General features: G+C 38.3%; 1 protein-coding gene across 6 annotated transcripts in view; it reads right to left on the bottom strand.

The window, feature by feature from the left end:
- The window catches only part of KCNIP4 (potassium voltage-gated channel interacting protein 4), a 416,508-nt gene that overhangs the window by 166,681 nt on the left and 227,974 nt on the right, over positions 1–21,853 (bottom strand). Inside the window, exon 1 of one of the 6 annotated variants that reach the window (XM_033059811.2) lies at positions 18,295–18,678. The exons of the other annotated variants lie outside the window; for them this stretch is intronic. Within the exon in view, the coding sequence (XP_032915702.1) occupies positions 18,295–18,394 (100 nt within the window). The 5' untranslated portion in view covers positions 18,395–18,678. Of the gene's footprint in view, positions 1–18,294; positions 18,679–21,853 lie in introns of those variants that run through there. 6 annotated transcript variants of the gene reach the window in all.

Below are 21,853 nucleotides of genomic sequence, written 5' to 3'. Positions count from 1 at the left end.
ACAAGAGGGGCTAGTGTAGAAAAATGGAAAATTGTGTATCAGAAATTGGTACACCGTAGAAAAACCACAACAAGTTACACCTAAATAAATCATGTGGAATGTGCCTTATCTATTGCTAACTTTAAAGAGAGGGAAACGCATGCACAATTTCATACACTGTTTAATAAGCAGGGAAAACAGAATAAAATATAAAGTTTTTAATATACCGAACCATAAACCTCTTATTATTAGCATGCTCTCTTATAGCCTTAGTTATTAACCTACACAGGAATTTGAACAGCTTATGTTTCCCCTTCAAGACCTTGCTGCATTTTGCTTTGTTTTGCATTACATTAATTATGAAATATTACATAAAGCTGACTGCCACCATTTAAAATTCCTCAATTCTACACTTAGATCTTCCAAAATAAAAAGAAAAAAGCTAACAACAAATAGTTACTCATTCTGTTACTGTATTTTATTCCAGATCCATGTTTGGAAAACCAAACACAGATTTTATGAATAATAAAATCATTAAAAATAAAATTGACCTTAAGACAACCTTTCCCCCAAAAATAATCTAAATGAGGAAAAATTCAGAAAAACATAATCAACATAATAAAATTTCAACATCTAAGGTAATGTTTTGTGGTTTTGGAATATTCTTGATAACCATAGGGTTGCATAGGGGACCATCTAAGTACACATGCATTTAGAGCTCTTGGCTAAACTATCTAAAAATAGCAAAGCAGATAGCCTGTCAGCAAGGCATTGTTAACTTTTGTTCAATTCTTTCTAATATTTATAGCTTTTGGATTGAAAAGGGCACAACAAGCATTGTGCTCCTATAGTCACCTTCTCCTTTCTTCCTTTTCCTTGTGTGTGATGACAATCCTTTCCAAAACAGCAACTTCCTTCAAATAAAAGAAGCACTTTCAATTTCTTCATATGTTTCCAATTTTCAGTAGCAATTTCTCTCATATGGGTTTGGACGAGTTAAGACTTAAGCTGCGCTTTCTGAATTATTGAGTAAAATATCCCACATAAAAGACCCATGGAGAACTGCATAACAGCAATTAATGATACAGGATTTTCATTATACATCTCAGTAGCTCCTGAGACTTAGTATTTCTCCTAGAATCTGTAAAATAGTTTTTGTTACAGACCATGGGTTCAAAATAGTAACTACATTATTACTGGAATGAAAAAATAAATGCCAAATTGACATGAACTGTAATAATATTTTGCTCTGTCTTTGCCCTGGTCTCTTAATGAAATAAATTTCATTTAGTATATGCAGACACTACAATAGTAAATATATACAGTAATTTCACGAATACAAGCCGCACGGACTATAAGCCGCATCTCTGGGTGTTGGCAAACATTTCGTTCTTTGTCCATAAATAAGCCGCACCCGAGTATAAGCCGCTCTGTTGTTCACAGCGAGGACCCGCATGCAACAAATTTGCCAAATAGTAACAGAACCGCGGTAGGGCAGAGTTTACTGGCTCAGCTAAGGCTGTGCAGGCTCGGCCTGCTCGGGGTTGCCGACGGGGCCAGGTGGCCCAGTTCGGCGCTGCCACTCCGGGCCGGCCACCGCTGCCACTGGGCTCGGCCACCCCGGCCCGGCGCTGTTCCGCGGTGGCAGGCAGGGACGGAGCCCGCTGGCACCCGCGGTGGCGGCGGCGGGTGGGGACAGAGCCTGCCTGCTCCTGCTGCAGCAGCGGCGGACGAGGACAGAGATTCCCCGCTCCCGCAGCGGCAGGCAGGGATGGAGCTTCCCCGCGCCCGTGGTGGCGGTGGCGGGTGGGGATGGAGCCTGCCTGCTCCTGCTGCAGCGGCGGCGGGCGGGGATGGAGCTTCCCTTCTTACCCCACAGGCCGTGGGAATGGCAGCACGGAGCCCCTGCCTTCCCCCCAGGCCGCGGGGATAGCAGCACGGGGCCCTCGCCTCCTCCCCAGGCCGCGGGGAAGGCAGCACGGGCCCCTCCCCTCTCTCCCCCGGGCTGCGGCAGAGGAGGAAAGGAGAGACCTCTCCCGCCTCTCTCCCCACCCCTCATGCTGCCTGCAGGGTGCCAGCTCCACCCACGGCGCAACAGCGTAACAATTTGTAACAATTGCGAAATGCCGGCTTTTACTGGCAAGTTGCTCGACTCGGTACCTCGGTTTCCACTTCTGGGGGTGGAAATGTCAGAAAATTATTCACATATTAGCCGCTCCTGAGTATAAGCCGCTTTTCCGGTTTGGGAGCAAAATTTTAGTCAAAATGATGCGGCTTGTATTAGTGAAACTACTGTACCTTAAAATTTAGGAGTCAATGCATGAAGAACTCAATTTGACAAATACTTTATTGAACAGCTTTAGCAGCCAGTAATGTGTACCTCCTACTTAATTCCTTCAAAATGTCTATAACATTAGGAACATCACTTATTTCCTCAAGTGAATATTGAAAGGCTTCATAAGAAAAAGATATTTCTGAACGAACTCTAGCATTCTAACCAGAATTTTTTCTTTTATTTGCATTGAAATATATATTTGTCTATAAATTATTATTGAATAATAAGATAAGATTAATAAACAAAGGAAAATACTATCTATAACATTTAGAAATCTTTCTGTGCTGAAAAAAAGGTAACCTACCGTGTAAAGTATTAGCAGGTGTGTATCTAAACTGTGGGACTGTTGCTGCAATTCTTTTATATAGTCAGGTTTCTTCTGTCTACCTTTATTATGTTCAGATTAGACAGGTAAAAACACTTGTGCTTTTCCTAGTACGCATTTTTGCCATTCAAGTATACCATGCTGTCATCTTAAACCACACGCTTTTCTCCATTCTGATGCAATCTCAAACTGGTTATATTGCTTTTAGTTTTAAACTTAGAGTCACTATTTAAGCAGAGTGGAAAAATAATCCCAGGATATACTGAGTATCAGGCTAAATTTACCAAAGGATTTTGTCTTCAGTTTTTACTTAGAAAATATGCATTTAACCATAGATAATTAAAGATAGTGAAATTTCTGATTTTCTGCCTCTCAGCTTCTCACTTTCCTCTCTCCATACCGTCCACAGCTATGCAAAGTAATTCCAGGTTGATAAGAACAAATGCTGAAATAATTCCCAACTTCAGAACAGTGCTATCAAGGCTATTGGGAACACAGTGACATTTTCTGCAACCTAGAATAGATACACTTAAGAAAGAAGAAAAAATGCTGTGCTTATTTTAATTTACGTACAGTAAGTCCAAAATAGACATTTTTATCTGAAGATGTGAATAAATGCATTATTTAGAACTAAACTTGTGCTGCACATTGTTTTTGGAAGGGGTCAGTCTGCATGACACGTGCAACTGAAAAAAAACTGTCTAGAAAGCCAGAGATGCCTTTCAGTTAAAACAGTCATGAAAATAAGAGACAGGCCACAACTTGTTTTGTTACAAGCTTGCTGAACCCTCATAAAGCTGAATACATGAGAAAAATGCTAATCGTCAGTTAAACTAAACTGCTGGAAAAATTATCTGTCCTTTAAGGCAAAAAACAGCCTAAAATCAGATCATGTGAACAAAAAATATAATGGTTGTGCCAAGAGAAGGCAGAAGAAAATTAGCAATTAAAAACCAAATGTGATTGTTGGACAACAGAGGAGGATTGACATATGCAATCCAGCAATTGCATTTCAATTTCTGCAATAGATAATTACATGTTAGGCTCTAAAGGAGTTTCCTTTATAAAGCAATCCCTTTATCATCCATTATGTATCCCTTGCAGGGCATACAATGAAAAAACTCTCCTTTTTCTTGCAAAGACTGAGCAATTACTTCTATATAGATATCCTGGAATCAAAATACTGCTCCACACAGTGAAGCCCTTATCACTTTTTTTTCAGTCAGTCAAAATCTACTATGACGTCTATGAAAACTGCATTAGCTTTAAATAACAGTCACATGTGTTGAGATTTTAATTGGAATGCTAAAGGCTGAAAACAAACTAGTAACTCCAAAGTTACAATCTTTTCCACCTAATTTTTGGCAGCCTTTTCACATTTTCATAGACATTCCTTCTTCCGGAAATAGAACTACCAGGAACAGAACCTCAGTGGAGATGTATTTGTTTGTCAGAAAGGCTACTCAGAGTGCATGAAATTCTAGGGGAATTCCTGGTTTAACTTCTTTTATTGATGGTACTAAATCAGAGCTGCTTGATATCTTCTGCTCCTAAGACCACCCTCTTCTACTGTCTTCCCAGGAACTCCAGTTTGGCTCTATTAATTTATTTAATTCAAAGCCCTGCCTTTGAGCACCTTTAAAGAAAATATCTACCTAGCTAAAGCATCATAATCAGATCAAAACATTAAAAGGGAGGAAGTTTTCCAAAGAGTTTCCATGAGTATGCCTGTTACATGCAAAAGTACAGCCCATCCTGTTACAGTATACAAGTTGTTGGGGAACCACAATGTCAGAATTCGCTGATGCAAATTCTTTTGGGGACAAATTTACCATTATTTACTCCAGTCATAGAGAAAATTCTTCCTATGAGAAGCAACTGACTATTGCAGTTGCTTTAGTTCCACTGTCCCAGGTGATCTACTAAAAACTCCAAAAAGCCAACATGCAAACTGAACATCTTGCTACAGTAGAAAAGCATGGGCAGTTATAAATTCCTCTCAGATTCTGCTTTGGAGAACAGTTCCAAGCTGTCTAACAAAAAATAATTAATCCCAGTGTAAATACTGACAACAAATAACTCTGCTGCTGCTGTTGTAAAATACTGTCCAAAAATATAACTAAAGAAGGTCTAATCCAGAGATTATATTAAAAGATACTTGCTAGCCAGGTGTATTGCAGTATTGCTACTGGAAGCACCAGGCATTGGTGAGAAATGGAAAGCAGAGACCTCATGGCCTGGATTACCCTGGCAGTTTCATCTCCACATCTGGTTTGCCATATCAGCACCATGCTTTCCTGGTATTACCTCACTGCTGCTTTGTGCTCATAGAAAAGGACACATAGAACATTTTAAACAGAACAAAATTACAAATAGTTACAATAATTCTGAATCAAAGAAGTCTAAAAATATCCTATGCTGAAGTAGCTACTCAAAAAGGATCAGTCGGAGATTGAGTATTCAAGGAAAGCAGTCTGAATTCAGATGGCACATCTGTAAAAAAGGCACTATAACAACGAATTGTAGAAGATTATAGCAAACAGGATTATATCTCTTTAGTTGATGATGTAGTGGGGGCTCCAGTATGATATTAGAAAATCTATGCTGTCTATAGCATGTTTCTTATGCCAGAAAAATGGAAGGCAGCAAATGTGACACCAACACCTAAGGCAAGTCTGGAGAGTTAGTAAGACTAGCATACACCATTTCTCTGAGCTCTGTACATCATTGCCAGAGACAGGCTCCCAGCCAAGAAGGTTCTTCAGAGTGACACAAATACTAGTTTTGAGTATAACTAGTTTTGCTCATTGAAAGCCTGAGTTGTTCAGTCACTGCTTCCTAATACTTGCTTGGTGTGGCTTGGGTGTGGCTTGAAAGTTCTGCATTTTTCCAGTTGAGTCTGATAAAGCAGACTGTGAAAAGGAAACCTGTTCTGCTTGTGCACACCAACACCAGTGTGTGTTCTACAGACAGTCGCACCCAGATGATAAACTGTGGGCTATAGTCAGTCCTGTTACTAAGCACTTATTGCCAAATTCTTGGCAATTATTGCCCAAAATAAATGTTAGAGGTAAACACAAGGTGAATCAACAAAAAAGATCATTATCTCTCTGAGATGTCCAGTGATCATATTCATGAGACTGTGGCTCCAAATGTACAGCAGATAAAAGCATTTGAGGTCATCTCAGAATAAAACTAATTAAACCCTGTATTAGAAAATTATTTGGGCTTGAGCCACATCCAGTGCTGCAAAAGGCTGTAGCCAATGTGAATTGAATTCAGGACTGTGGGATTTGAAAACTGGTAAGTCATGTTACTTACACAAGTGTTGTTTAAACTCGGCAGCCAGTACAGATGTGATATAAGGTTAAGTCCATCAAGATTTATACTATAGAGCTAGGATTTCAAAGGAAAACATGGGTAAAACTTCAATACCCATAGATCTAAACAAAAAAACCCTCATATAATGCACTAGATAATAAACCACAAAGGAGGCTTAGAGGAAACTGGAATGTGCAAAGGATCTCATCTTAAAGTTACTTAGTTGCTCTGAGCAGTAAGTATACAAAGTAAGTATACAAAGCCATTACACTAAATGTAACTATTGGGATGTAGGTAAGAGTATTCCCAAATGGATAATGGATGTCATTTTCTATATTCGTAATGTCTTTGCCACATTAAAGAGTCAGACATAGGCTAATGGATAAATACTGGACAGTAATTCAGTAAACTCTGTCCCTAAATCCATCTGCTTGTTACACCTTGGGATATCTCTAGCTAAAGCTCAATTACAACTTCATATGTTTGAGGAATAAAAACTCTTCACTTGCTTACTTGTACCTTTCATTTGCTGCTAAACAACCTTCCATCCTCTTTGAAGTGATTGTCAGGACACAAATTCACTGCAGGATACAGAGCATAACCTTGGAATATGCTGCAGTACTATGCCATAAGGAAGAATTTATTCACTGAAAGGATTGTCAAGGATTGGAACAGGCTGCCCAGGGAAGTGGTGGAGTCACCATCCCTGGAAGTGTTAAAAAAACAACTGGATGAGGCATTTAGTACTATGGTTTGGTTGATATGATGGTATTTAGTCAAAGGTTGAACTCAACAATCTTGGAGGTCTTTCCCAACCTTAATGTTTCTATGATTCTATAAAACTAGCAAAGCCATAACCATCCTGATATCCCTCAATGTTTTAGGATCTTTCAGCATCTGCAAGCTGTGCAAGAAAGATGGCATTTAACAGTTGGAAAGTTCATGAAGCAATCTTAGTTGTAATACTATACTAATACTAATATAGAGAATTCCTTTTGTCCTTCACAGGAAACTGTTAACTGTTTTCATCTGGGTCCCACTACCACCATGCTTGGTGACATGGAAGACTTAAATGATCAGACACATCATAAAATGAAGGTATTTCCTAAACCTACATTACAACATATTTCCTAAACATATATTACAACATATGTTCTATGTTAGAAAAGAAGTTCACACAGTAAAACAAATTACAGTAATTTCACTACTATAAGGCACACCGGATTATAAGGCGCACTTCCGGATGTCCACAAATTTCCGAACTTTGTCCATATATAAGGCACACTGGACTATAAGGCACACTTTTTATTTGCAGTGAGGATCTGCGTGCAACAAAGTAACAAATTAGTAACGGAATAGCGCAATCACGGGGTTTACTGGCAGGTGCTCAATTTGCAAACATTTTTCAAGATTGGCATAGCCTTTAAATCCAGCCCCAGGCACCCTCCCCATGTGCGGGCCCCCGCACTCCCACCTGCCCCCGGCGCTGGCTGGCATGGCTGGTAAGGCATGGCTTGCGCCACAGCTCAGGGCTCCTGCTGCGCTGCCATGGCCCACATTTCCAGGTCAGCAAATTTCCCAACTTTGTCCATATATAAGGTGTACCAGATTATTAGGTGCACTTCTGGGTTTCCATCAAAATTTTATTCAAAAGGGTGCGCCTTATAATTGTGAAATTACTGTAATTCTTCAAGAAATGAACCATTAAATATCGGTTAATAAAAATAAATAGTATAAATAAAATACTGGTCCTCTTTAGAGTCAAGATGAATACTGTTTGACACCTGAGAGTGTCTGCTGTAAATGTCTGCCTCCTTTTGAAGTGTCCTCCCTCTTGGTTCCTATCGGGAATATTAACAACTTCCTGGTGAGGTCAACTACTACTTCTTCCCCAGGGAGAAGTGTCAAGAAGTACCAAAGTATACACTTTCATTTCTGTGGCACAGAAACAAAATATTCATTTCATATTGCACACACTTTCCTTAACCTCAAGGCAAGATGTCATCGGACTAAAAAAAGAAATATACTGCTTCCATGAGCACAAGGACTCAGTAACAGTGATCTGTCCTCAAAAGTATGGCCTTACAAAACACAGCTGCAGACAAGATTGATTCACTACCTGTTGAATTGTGCCATTCACTAGGATGGGTACTCACAGCCATGTCTGCTGCTGAAAAATATATGAGTCCAAAGCAGGTCAGGTGGTTGACTCGAAGCGAGGTAATCATTCCCTTCAGTGATTATTTGAGAAAAGGCCTGGAACTGACAAACTATCTGATGGATGAGGGGGGATGCTTTTCACCTTTTATCTTCCCAGCAAGGGCACTGCTCAAGGACTTGAATTACTTGCCAATTACAGCTCACTTTCTTGAAACAGGCTGAGGTCAAGACTCTAATCACCTTCAACTCGGTCCAAATAACCATGTACTTGGTTACTGAGACCATCACATTTTAAACAATGGAAAACACTTATACCAAAATAACTAAAGTTTCATTATATTTCTTTAATTATAATAGAAAATCCTCCATCAACAAGAAAAGAAAAATTTGCTTTAATCCAAACAGTGATACTGATAGTGTTGAACACGGTACTTGGAACTCCAGTACTCAACTTTCTTATTTTATGCATCCACATAACAAAGAGATGTCCAAAAGTGTTAGTGAATATAGAAAATATACCAATACTGAATTTGGTACTTTACCACTTCAATAAATATTCCCCACAGAGATTCAGAAAAATAAAAATATGTGATTGAAAAGTTATATTTTATTATTTTTCCTGACTGCAAAAATCTCTCTTTACAAATTAAGAGTTGTGATTCTGTAGGTTTATAACCAGAAGGAAAATCCCCAGACTCCTGTATCTTTAAGAAGGGGGAAATAAATAAATAAATAAATAAATAAATCTAAAGGAGAGAAAGTGGTATATTCCAAAGATGAAAAAATAGTGTACAACTTTATACTCACCTGTATTCATAAAGGTAAGCAACTACAGATAATTTTTTTCTACGTGTTAGTCTGATAACCCCAAACTAAATGGGACAGTTCTGAAGCCTAATTCAAGACTTTTTTCTTTGTTTGTTCATTTATTTTTTGTAGTAGACAAATTTAAAATGAATAAATCCACAGGAGACAGTGCACTTGTATTAATCCATATCAGACCTCACAGAAGGTCACATCTTTAGTATGGTTATTTAAAATGCAAAATAAAAACTACCAAAGCTTTTCTAATGTGCTCTTCTAACAAAAAAAAACGAATACAAAAACCCACAAAACCCTACAAAAACCCACCAAAATAAAAACCATAAAAGAGCAAATACTTTCACTCATATCTTTATTTCTGTGTAGACTCATTGATGGGAATATCTCTATTATACAAAAAAGTATAAGATGAGCTAATTATTGCTCAGCTCTATTAATGGCAACATATCAAGTATGGGCAAGGCAGGGATATTGTCTTACCTCTGATCTGTCAGAGATCAATTCTGAGTCCTTTGCACAGTTTTGAATATCAATTCCCCAAGAAGATTATTAATAAATGAAAAAGGTTCAGAAAAGACTTATTTTGAACTAGAAAACAAATGGTACAAGTGCTAAAGTAGTTTTACTTAATTTCTGAAAGAAAAAAGAGAAGTTCCTAAACACAGATGAAGTTAATCTACAAAAGATCTTTAGTTAATCTACAAAATCTTTAGCTTGGGTTTTTACAATGAGATTTACTTCTTAAACATGGAAGTTTTGGGTCTATCAATTTTTGGCTCAATCCAAAAATTGTAGCATTCAGAAAGTGAGCTTTTTATAACAAGTGTGTAAGGTAATAGTAAAGAAGCAAATAGAAAAAAACAGTAGCATTTAAAGTATAACTTTTAACATATTATGACCATTTTTACAATAATGACTCAAAGGTGAGCCATGTTCTCATTGAATGGGTCAGCAATTGAGTTGATCGAGAATATTCTCCTTTCTTAATGACTTCTTATTATTGCTGAACTATTAAATCAATTTTGATTGTGAGTGAAATACATTTTGTTGCATCTCAATTGTCAACCTGCAAAACAACAATTTCAGCATCCTATTCTGCCTTCCATTATACCCCTTTACTCCTGAGAACAATTACTTCTGTTTGCTAACCTGATTCATCTCAGACTACTTATCTAGCCATAAAATCGGCCAGAATGTGAACTCAGAGCTCTGTGATGAGTAAGAGGGAAATGAATGCGATTTAGATTGAGGTTGAATAAATACATCTGATGAACATAGTAATTTTTGTCAGAATGTATTAAAAAATTAGAAAACTCAAACAGCATAATTCCTTTTATCATCAGCTGCAGCTTACAAATGAAGTAAGGCAGGCCTCAGATGGACCTCCTATCCCTGGGATCTTACTAGGTGTTCAGTGGCAAACCTGATATTTGAAGGTACAGGTACTCCCACTATCTTGAAAATATAAATTTAAATCTCAGACTTCAAAGGAGGTAGCTCAGATGGCATATTAATATAATTTCAAAATTCAACATATATTTCCTCAGGCTAAATCAAATTTGACTCAGTGTGGGGAAAAAGAAGTTCTTTCCAATGAAAAAATAGTCAAGGACTTTACTGAGATGATAGATTACTTTCCAGGAGGACAGACTACATCCTCCTATAGAGAAGAATATGGTCTTATTCTCCAAGGGGTACAATACTCACTGCACTTGAACATTATGGATTATCTGCAGAAATTTTGGCTTTCCAGAAATATCAGGTTCACTAAACAAGATAAATCTCTGTCTGCTTTTTAGGTGCAGCTGTTAAGAATGGGATGTCACCATCAGAGAAACTTATGCAGGCAGCATCTTGGTTCTGTTGTTACTGAAAGTTCCTCAGACACAGGCAAGAAGTGGCTGTATACAGATTACTTTTTTCCACCAGCAGAAACTGTCTTTTCTGGTTATCTAGAGACACCCCATCACTTTGCAGAGACACTGTTAGAAAAAAATGCTGAGTATGAGCTTCTAGTACTAAAAGAATAGACCAAATTGTGGATGTACAAATGTGTGTTCTGATGGACCTACAGCAGCTGGTGAGCGTTACTCATATATTATAATATCATAATGCTTATATCCAATAAAGGTATCATCCTTAAAGTTCTCAACAACGCACTTCTCTGGTAACACTTTTTCTTTTCTATTTCACATATTGGGTTTATTTTCTGTGTTAGAATTTGGTATTAGTAATGAGAGTTAAACTAATAATCATATTTCTTTCGTGTAAAATTAGTGTTCCCTACAATAACTCACTGATATAATTAGATAAATAAGTATCTGATTAATAAGCATGTATTTACCTGATCTACTCTCCTTTTCTTTATCTCATATCATCAACAATAGAAAATAGCTCTTGTAGTCCACTTTGGATGATTGAAATTTTGTATGTTTACAGAAGAATATTTTTTGACTATTGATCCAATAAAGAAAATGTGCCTGGAGAACCACATATCTCTAGAGATATCACTGGGAAAAATGACTGCAGAAAAGAAAAACAGAATTTTTGTGTCAGATTAAATCATCTGCCTTATTAGATCTAGGCAGCATTCAGTCTGGCTAAACTGAACTTTCTACTAAGTGCTGAACAATTTATCACAAGAGAAATAGGTCAGATAAATAAAAGATGAATTATCCTATAAAAAATAATAAACAAAATAACAATGGCTAGACCACAAGAACGTCTCTAAACCTTAAGAAGATGTATAATTATTTCTACGCAAAAAAGACTGACGTTCTAAAGCTGAGGAATATTTTGAGTCAAGGTGACTGAAGGTAAAATCAGTCAGAAACATGTAATAAAAAATTAGGAATTCTGTAGGAAGATGTATTAGATAGACAAAATGTTGCAACCCTGCAATAAAGAGAGAAGCTTTAGTTAAAAACTCACTTTTCTTCTGCATTATAGTATCTACATTACTTATAAATGTGAGAGTAAGAGTGAACATGTGGAAAAATGGGAAATAACCAAATGAATTGTCACATTTAAAAATTGCCTAGGAAACAAATACCAAATTTCACGACTATAAGCAGCACCTGATTGTAAGACGTACATCTGGGTGTCGGCAACTGTCTTGGGTTACAATACAGAGTGTGATAAAAGGTATCTATTCTATCACCATCTGTTGAGGGTGGGGGCAGTGATCCTTATCTCCGTGGGAGATATTCTGCTAATGGGCCATCCATTGAAACCAGGCGGGGCATTGTTCTTTATCTTTTCACAACCCATCCTTCCTCCAGAGAGTCATTTTCTGCTAATGGCCCATTGAGTCCCACTGTGTGACTGATAAAATTACTTCATCCCATTGGAAGTTGCTCCAGCCAGGGGAAAGAGCCCAACATTTCTTACCAAGATAAAAACAGAGGTTTTGGGACACTAAGGGAGCCCCTTTCTCCACTGGGTTCCAGAGGAAAACTGGATTTCTCCACATCACCACTGGACCTCCAGAGGGAAACTGCACCTTCTGCAGGAGCACTGCTCCAACTGAATCACATCTGTCACTGCAGGAGGATGCAACCACCATTTAATGGGACTGCTACCAACACTCTACCTGACAGGGTATCAGGTTGTACTCTGACTTTGTCAGGGTTTGGAGTTTGTTTCTTTGTAGTACTGTATTCCTATTTTAATTTCCCTAGAAAAGAACTGTTATTCGTAATTCCCATATCTTTGCCTGAAAGCCCCTTGATTTCAAAATTATAATAATTTGGAGGGAGGGGGTTTACATTCTCCATTTCAAAGAGAAGCCCCTGCCTTTCTCAGCAGACACCTGTCCTCCAAACTAAAACAGCAACTTTCTGTTCTTTGTCCATAAATAAGCTGCACCTGATTATAAGCAGCACTTCTGGGTTCAGACCAAAATTTTAGTCAAAATGGTGCGGCTTCTAATCATGAAATTACTGTACTTTTTTTTTTAAATGTTAATTATAAAATACTAAGTTTTAAAAAAAGCATTGTATTGATAACTCAGAGTGTAGGGCTCTATCCATCTATTTCTTTGGCATCCTTTCAATTACAGTATTTATCTACTTATGTCTCTGTAGATGTAAAGCATTAGACATTCACATTATTAGTGAGTGTGACAGTAAGTGTTGAGAAAAGACACTCTTCAGCAGACACTGACCTGGGAACACCAGGTTGTTCAGCAACAATGGACCAGTCTTCAGAAGACGACTCAGAGATGACAGACTGCTTAAAGCAGGCATCTATCAGCTGAAAGGCACCTATTACAAATTCTCGTGGCTAGCACGTTGCTTTTCTTCACTGACTATTTCTGGATTTTCTAAGACTGTATCTGTAATTTGGAGCTCCTAGTATGAAAAATGCGAAGAGCTTTTCTCTTATTCATTCTGTCCAGTAGTGGCTTGCTGACCCGTCATGCAGGAATGCACAACCTGGTCAGATGTTCACATGCACATAATTCCAAGTAAACTACAGAGTAAACTACTATGCTGCTGTCTACAAATTACTTACTAGTGCTGTTTGAGCTACATATTCAATCAAGTAAAAATTTACTGGAGCACTGTTAAAGATTTCTATCTACTACCCACTCATCCACATATGAGGAGTCATTTCAACAGCCGTTTTGATTCAATTTATCTTATAATTTATGAAGACTTAAAACAAATTACTTCTAAGGAATGCCTGAATTTATTAGGACTAAAATTTCTATCATATTTTTGTCTTTTGCTCACTGTCATCTCTGCCTAATCATTTCACATGTTGGTCCTGTTTTGCTTTCATACTTCAGAATCCTATGCATAACTCTCTTTGACATCCAGACAGATTTAAGAAAAGAAAAATGGCATCAAAGCCCTTATGTTTATTACACGCTATTTGGTGGATGAAATGGTAGTCATTATGAATATTCTGAAATGAGTATTGAGGAAAAGCTTGACAGAGTGCTTCAACAACCTGCTCAGAGAGTTTATGGAGTGTCCGTCACAGGAAGTGGTCAAAGCCTGCCTGGACTGACCCCATGCAACTTGCTCTATGTGAACCTGCTTTAGCAGGGGGTCGGACTGGATGATCCCCAGAGGTCCCTTCCAACCCAACCACTCTGTGATTCTGAGGTATTACTCCTTGTCTGTCCATGAAGAACACTGTGAGGAGGGACATCACTGTGGAAATGCTGACATTCCCAGCACATCATAGCCTAGATGGCAGAACAGCTCCAGAGGCTGCTGTAGTTTCAGATCAGCAAGTAACTCCCACTCTGTTTTCAGTCATATCCAGTCCTTGACAAAAATTCTTGTAAATATCACAAGCAACTACCTTTGTGTCTGTGCTTTTGCCCTTATTTCCTAGATGATGCATGCAAAGTATTTAATAACCAAGATTACTAAAATGGGATTCTAAACTGCTTTAACATTTTGGAAGAATCAAGTGTTTCAGTAATTTAGCTTGATTATTACAATTTTAGCTGTGAAGTTCTACTGCTGCCACTCTCAGGACTCCTAAACTAGGATTTTAGATAGATGCCAATAACAGAGATATGGAACCCACATTTTACAGCAATATATATGGCTACTTCCATGCCATTTTTTCTATTAGATGTTCTAATTGCTATAAAAGCATTTCCTAAAAATCAAGGAATTCCTATTTAAATATTTTTTATCGATCACATAATTCAGATTTCTTCTCTGAACTTTATTTCTAATGGTGAAGGTTTCAATACATACCTTGACGAAGAAGGGTCTATTTTTCTGTTTATTTAATTAATAAGTGATTTAGCTTTTGAAAAGGAATCCAGGTTTTCCAAGTAACTTTAGGACAAAGTAATTTTAATAGTAATGGGCTGATTTCATGATGCTTCAACCTCTCTGTCTCCAACACTTCACCCAGAAAAACTGACATACAAGGAAGATATTCACTAAGAAAATCTCCTCCATTTCTCCTTCAAGTTAGTATGATCCTAATATATAAACACCACAAAGTATTTTACAAAAAAGTACTAGAAATATACTGAAATCCTATAAATCAATATCTGGAGTACGGCATTATCTCAAGATGGCAACCTCTTGTACATACAGCTACTCAGTTCTTGTATCTCATTCTACTTAAGAATGACTTCAGCAAAAAAATTGCCTTACAAGAAGAAATAATTTTAAATTGATACCGAGGAACAAACTTTACTGATTAGGTATCAATGCATTACTCTTTACACCTAATAAATTACTACTTTAAAAAAACAGCAAAGTTTAGCAAGGAGTTAGGAATTACCCTAACTCAGGAAGAGTTAAGCATTTAACCGAGGGACAAAGCTTGTGCAATCCACAACCCATGAAAGTCAATAAATCTGTTTTGCTACTCATCATTTTAGGAGTTGTCATACAATATTAAAAACATCTATTTGAAAATACTTTTATAGCAACAGTAAAACCACTCAACAGTTAAAGGCAACTGGGCAAAACCACAGAAAGCATACTGAAATCTAAGTGAGTGCAATCCATCATAAAATAATATTTAACTGAGAGATAAAGTCTCTGAAACCCACAACCTACTAAAGTGTATAAATCTATTCTGATACTTATCACTTTCAGATCTGTCATGCAATATTAAAAACATCTATTTGAAAATACTTTCTTACAACAACAGAATCACTCAGCAGTTGAAGGCAATTGGACAGAACCACAGAAAGCATACTGTTATCTGAGTGAGTACACAATAAGTATAAGCAAGTATATAAAATGTTTACTCTGAAATACTTTATTGTTTTCAAAAAGAATGAAAATAATTGTACACTATTATTATCATAAATATAATTTGCATTGAAGAGTCTGAAGGAAGTAGAATATTTCTTACACCTATGGTAGCTATTATGACACTGAACAGAGTCATCTTAATTTACATCATTGCACCTGATTCTTCCAAATTAATGTGGTGTTTCACAAAGTTCAGAATCATGAAAATCCAGTGTAAGATATCTTTAGGCTTTTTTTACCATGATAGGGACACAATAGGATTCTGAAACCTCAGTCTCCACCAGAGCTTCACAATGAGTTTTAGCATTGTGCATTGCGTGCACTGCGTTAGAGATTATTACTGACTCTGATCTCCAGGTAGATATAGGATGTGTTTTAAACACTGTAAACTATTAAATTGTGGGAAAGAAATAGAAAGGTTTTGTTGGGACATAAACATCTTGTGAAACAGAAATAAGGGATATAACCTAATCAGACTCAAAAAGCTACAAATTTCCCTATAAAACCCAACAGAAAGCTGAGACCAACTTCTTCATTGATTTCCAGAAAAGCACATGAATAGTCTGACTATATTTGTAAAATTTCCTTTTTTAAAACGTTCTACTTAAAATTTCTTTAACATTTGCACAATTTTACAATGCATGTACTTTTCATTCAAGAGTGAAAATGATACTTATTAACATATTGACAATTTTTTCAATTCTCTAGTAAAAGTGTGAAAATCTTTTTTTTCCTATTGTAATCAGTTCAGATTTTAAATCACAAGTTTAAGGAAAAAAATGGTGAAGAAATCTGCACAGAAGAAAAAAAATATCTCCAGTCTGTGAAATTTAGCTAAGGCCCATTAACACACATCATTATTTATACTGGTACTTGATTGTCATGTAAGATGTCTTTTATGTCATTTGCAGAAGTAGAACATCACAGAGGGATGGGGTATATATGTCTTCCTGTGGTTTACTCCAGCTGGCATGCTGGAAACCTGTCCTGCACTAGTGAGAAGAAACTTTAAGACTCTGTGTAAACACAGACTGCCAGACTTTTGGCCAGCGAGGCAGGTAAAACAGGTAGCTTCACAAGACATTTCTTACAGAAATAATACAACCACTTACAGACATCTTCACTATATTTTGAATTGTCTTTCCCTTATCAGCTTCTCCAATCATAGTAACAAGTACAGACAACTATCAAATTATGTATTTTACAGGGAACCCAAACAGATGTGGCAATTAGACTTGACAGAGCACACCCAAACATGCCAAACAACCTAAAATGTAAATAGAGATTTCTTTTCCCCCAATCTTTGCAGCCTCTAATGCTGGAAATAACTTTTTAAAATAACATTTATCATGTTAATTGATATTCCTATTCAAAACTAAGCACAGCACAAAAATACAATAAACATTTAAGGGAATTTGTTGTCATTTAAACTTGATATAATGTATTCTAACACAAACATACAATCTTTGTAAAAATGCACTTGATCTCTGCAGGGCTTTAATACTCTGTAGCAAGATTCTAGCAAGTCCATGCAAGACAGCAACACAGAGTACCAGCTGACTAACTCCCTTATTTAAAATCACTTGAAAGGAAGACAGGACTACTTTAGACGTTTTCATAGGAGAAAATTTTGCTTAACCGTAATTTTTGTTATGGTTAACACATGAAACCATAATTAGTCAACAAAGTTCTCCTTTTTACAGGTGTAAGTACGTACACTGTATTCAAATGCCAGCTTACAGGAAGATTTGAGAATACAGTATTCCTTCAATATTTCAGAAACAGACCACTTCAGACTGTAATCTAATAAAATACTAGGATGCAATGATTGTCATTACATTATCGACCATGCTGCAAGCAGTGTTTCTTTAGTCTAACTCTTCATATGGTAAGAATAACAGCTTTCTTAGAAATAAGGTAAAAATAATCAATATTCTACTATTCCAGATGTAAAAAGCACATTCAAAATAATTTGCTTGTTTTCAATTTTTACTGCTTAATAAAGAAACATTATTGCTAATAGAGGAGGGGACCTGTCTAAGAAAAACAAAGAATCAAGCAATAAAATTTGCACTTGATTGCCCTTAGTGAATGTTCGAGTTCCTTAGTTTAAATCTGAGTATTGTAGCTCTTCCTCAAGCACAGCTTAAAATGTCAACAGTAAATTAAGTACTCAACAGGTTTTTAAATTCTATAAAAGATATATCTTGGGTCTTATAACAATTCTGGTAGAGATGATGTTAACATGAATACATTACAAAACAATTTTGATTACAAGACAGTTTGAGGACAATATGACTGCCTGTAATCATCCTAAAATTTGCTTTTATCCTCCACTACTTGAAATGCGCAGATTTAAAACAGGAATAAGATATTAAGGAGTTTAACACCTAAGTTTATACTGGCAGTTTTCTGCATATCAGTTTATTTTTCCTGCAAAATTAAAGCACCACAACCAACACCCACAACAGACAGGCAGTGATGTGCACGTCGCTCTCGAGGTGATTCGGGCAGTGCCTTACATCCAGTTTACAGGCGCTCCTGCCTCGCTGCAAGAGAATAACCAGAACAGAAAAATGACGAGCCACTGAAAAGCACTCCCTTACCTTCTAAACCTGCTTCAATCAGCCCAAACTGTTCCAACACTTTTACAAAAAGCACAATCACGATCAACACCGCTATCATTTCAAGCCCTTCCAAGTTCATGGTGAGTTAGGTCATGGTCTGACCAGCGCCACTGAGGAAAGCGTTCTTCTGCCCGGCTTTCTTTGCAAAGCCATTAAACTAGGCGCGGAAGGCTCCTGCGAGGGAAGGGGGCGAGTGGGAGGGGAACGGCCGGGAGCACATCCCGGCTGCCCCAGCAGAGGCCAGGAGAGGCGGGCGGATCAGCTCCGGCCTGCCGGCACTGTCCGGTTCGGCACAGCCCGGCTCGGCACAGCCATGCGGGCAGCGGGCCGGCCGGCGGGACACACCCCGGGCTCGCCCGGGAAAGGGAAAGGGCCCCGGGCGAGGCCAGCGCTGCCGGCGGCTCGTCCCGGCGGGGGCAGCGCTCCCGGGCTGGCGGCGGGGCCAGCGCCGCGCGGAGCCGTTGCCGCGGCAACGCGGGGAGCGGGGCCGGCCCCCGGAGCGGGCTCGGGGTGACACCGCGGGCCCGGGAAGGGGCGGGACCGCCAGCAGCGCCACGGGTCCCCTCACTGTGACCGCCAGCAGCGCCATGGGTCCCCTCACCGGACCGGCAGCCACGGGTCCCCTCACCGGGACCGGCAGCAGCGCCACGGGTCCCCTCACCGGGACCGCCAGCCGCAGGTTCCCTCACCGGGACCGCCGGCAGCGCCACGGGCCCCCTCACCGGGACCGGCAGCCACGGGTCCCCTCACCGCGCCCGGCTGTGGCTCGCCCCAGCCGCTGCATGTGTTGGTGAGGCACTTGCCAAGTTCTCCGTTAGTTCCTCCGGGTGAAACAGCTGCCTCGGTACCGTGACATTCCACCTGTTGCGTGTGGCAAGTAATACACAGCAAGCTAGAAATCTTTTTTTTTCTTTCTTTCTTTTTTTTTTTTTTTGTTGGAGGGAGTTGTAATTATAGGGAAAAAAAAAAAAAAACAAAAAACTGTCTTAGATCTCTAAGGCTTATCCTGTGGGGTGATTTGGAAAACAAAAATTGGAAAGACAGATAAAGAATCATAGTCTGAACCATAAAATGGCTTGGTTCTGAAGGAACCTTAAAGATCCTCTAGTTCCAGTCCCCCCACCGCAGGCAAGGGAACACCTACCACCAGACCAGATTGTTCAAACCCCATCCAACCTGGCTGTGAGCACTTCCAGGGATGGGGCAAGAATTTCTTTAAAGTAGTTTCTCACTTCAGCAATATTTTCTAAAGAAAGTACTTTCCATGGAAATCATTAACAATGAAATACTGACCGCAGAACTGAACTGGTGTCTTACACCACTAATAGCCACTGGCCTATCTGCAACAGTCTGCAGTACTGGCATTGACACATTCAGTGTATTCATGGTTAAGGATTTATTCTTTAAATCCCTTGGAAATTTAGCATCTGAGAAGAAATTTACAATAGAAAAACAGCACCTCTATTGCAGCAAAAAATGAGCAGGGGAGCAATTGCAACAAATTTAATCCTGTCTGGTAGAGTGCTGTCCCCCTCATGGTTGAAATCAATTACTGCCAAGGGCTTGGTTTTCTTTCTTTCCTTAGATAAGATTAAAAAAATTTCATTGTGTTATGTGAGAACTGGCAGCAACTTTTAAGTCCCCCAGGTATACTTGCATTATAATGGGTGTTGTCATTACTGGAAACACTGGAAGGGACTGAGAATAATGGCACTAAACAGGTAGACTATTTGTAACTTTTTTTGAACAGTGGATAGATAAAGCCTTACAGCGTGATGTTCACACGTCACTGTTCTATGTCTTTTACTCAGGATTGGGCTCCCTGAAGCTGCTTAAACTTTTTCTGTCAGAAAATCTATGTTTCAACACTCCATCCTAAATATTGAATTCATTCTAGTTCTGCAGGCAGCTTTTCCTTGGGAATCTTTGCTTTTACTTGCTGCAAGCTTTCTTCTTATGTTCTTTTTTTTTTTTTTCTCCCATTCAATCTTTGTTCCAAACAAGGCTAAAGGTCTTCTCCCTCTAAGCCATCTTATCAATGGCTGTAAGAAAAGTAGGTTCAGCTTTCCTTCAATATGGAACTAAAATAATTTATCAATATCAGGAACATAACATCAGCAGTCTTGTATGCCTTTCTTTACCCAAAAGATGGATGCAAGTTGTGTTTGGGTACATGCAACCTCATCACCTGAAAGGACACACTCCTTTTAATTAATATCTTTCAGTAATATTGGTCGGCTGAAAATTTAAAAATGAAAACACTTTTTAAATGACTTTTTTAAAGGTATTTTTGTGACAGTTCCACTTACTCAGGGCTAAAAGCAAAAAAAGTGGAAAGCAGGGCTTGTGCTGGCAGTGCTGCAAAGCTGGCAGCTGCCATTGCCCTGCAAACAGGGAACCCCATTGCTGGCAGTGACTAGACAAGTACACGTGTCTGGGATCTGTCTCCTCCAGTATCAGCAAACTGAACAGTATTTCCCAGAGGTGTAGGTGTACTGAACCTATGGCTAATTATGAGTCTTCTTCCAAGACACAGCAGAGACATTCAGGAGAAGTGAGGAATCAGTATGATGGCTAGTTTCACAGGTAGATGCCAAAGCACAGTAAGAATGATAATCTCCAGGGAAGGCAAGGTTTTTGCAAGAAAGCTGTGACTAAACTTGTGTTTCTCCAGTGCTGTGAACCAGCCATGATAATGCCTTTTTTCCCTCTTTTTTGATATAACTGTAGGTAATCTAATATGTTTTAATACACCTTTGTTCATTAAGTCATTGCTTTAGAGAAAAACAGAAGTTTTTTATAAAACCTTACAATACCTCTCCTGTAGGAACACAAAACAGCACAGAGCTATCTCTGATCTTCGCCTTCTTACCTCCTTAAAAATGGACCTGACTCAGCGACAGGTAGGGTTACAAACTGCTTGACATTATTTCTCTCTCCAAGTACCTTGCCAAAACCAGTGATGTAGCATGTTGTTTTATTTTTTGCTCGCCATAAAGACAAAAAAAAAAGTGAGCTTCATTTACCTATACAGTTTTATCAAAACATGACAGGAAGAATGAAGCTAACAATTGAAAGTATTGACACCCTATTTTTTTCTCTTGCCTAACTACAGAAGCCTTAATATATTATAGAAGTAAGCTTTAAAAAAAGTGTATGAGTAGGAATACAGGAAATAGGAATGGGAGAAAAGATATTAAATCATAAATTACACACTATATAGGTATTTTATACACAGGAGCATGAAGGCTTGTTTTTCTTATGTGTAACTGCAAATTAAAGGTTTCAGTCTTAAAGTATTATAAATTCTGTCTCCTTTTCATCAAAGCATTTTGCAGCATTATATTTTACTGTGAGAGTAAATATATTAAATTGAAGTCACTGGTTGTATTTTCAGCTAGGAACATATCTAAATGGTCACTTCCCATCTTGTGATGGACCTATAAACCACAAAACAATGACTCCATTTACTTTACTATGACTAAGATCCTTGATATCATTAATCTTAACTGCTATTGCTTAATGCTATATATCATGA

The sequence above is a fragment of the Catharus ustulatus genome, chromosome 5, assembly GCF_009819885.2.
Source record: "Catharus ustulatus isolate bCatUst1 chromosome 5, bCatUst1.pri.v2, whole genome shotgun sequence".
In the NCBI taxonomy this organism is placed as follows: domain Eukaryota; kingdom Metazoa; phylum Chordata; class Aves; order Passeriformes; family Turdidae; genus Catharus; species Catharus ustulatus.
Note: the sequence above shows the minus strand (reverse complement) of the source record. Positions and strands in the feature narration are given on the sequence as shown.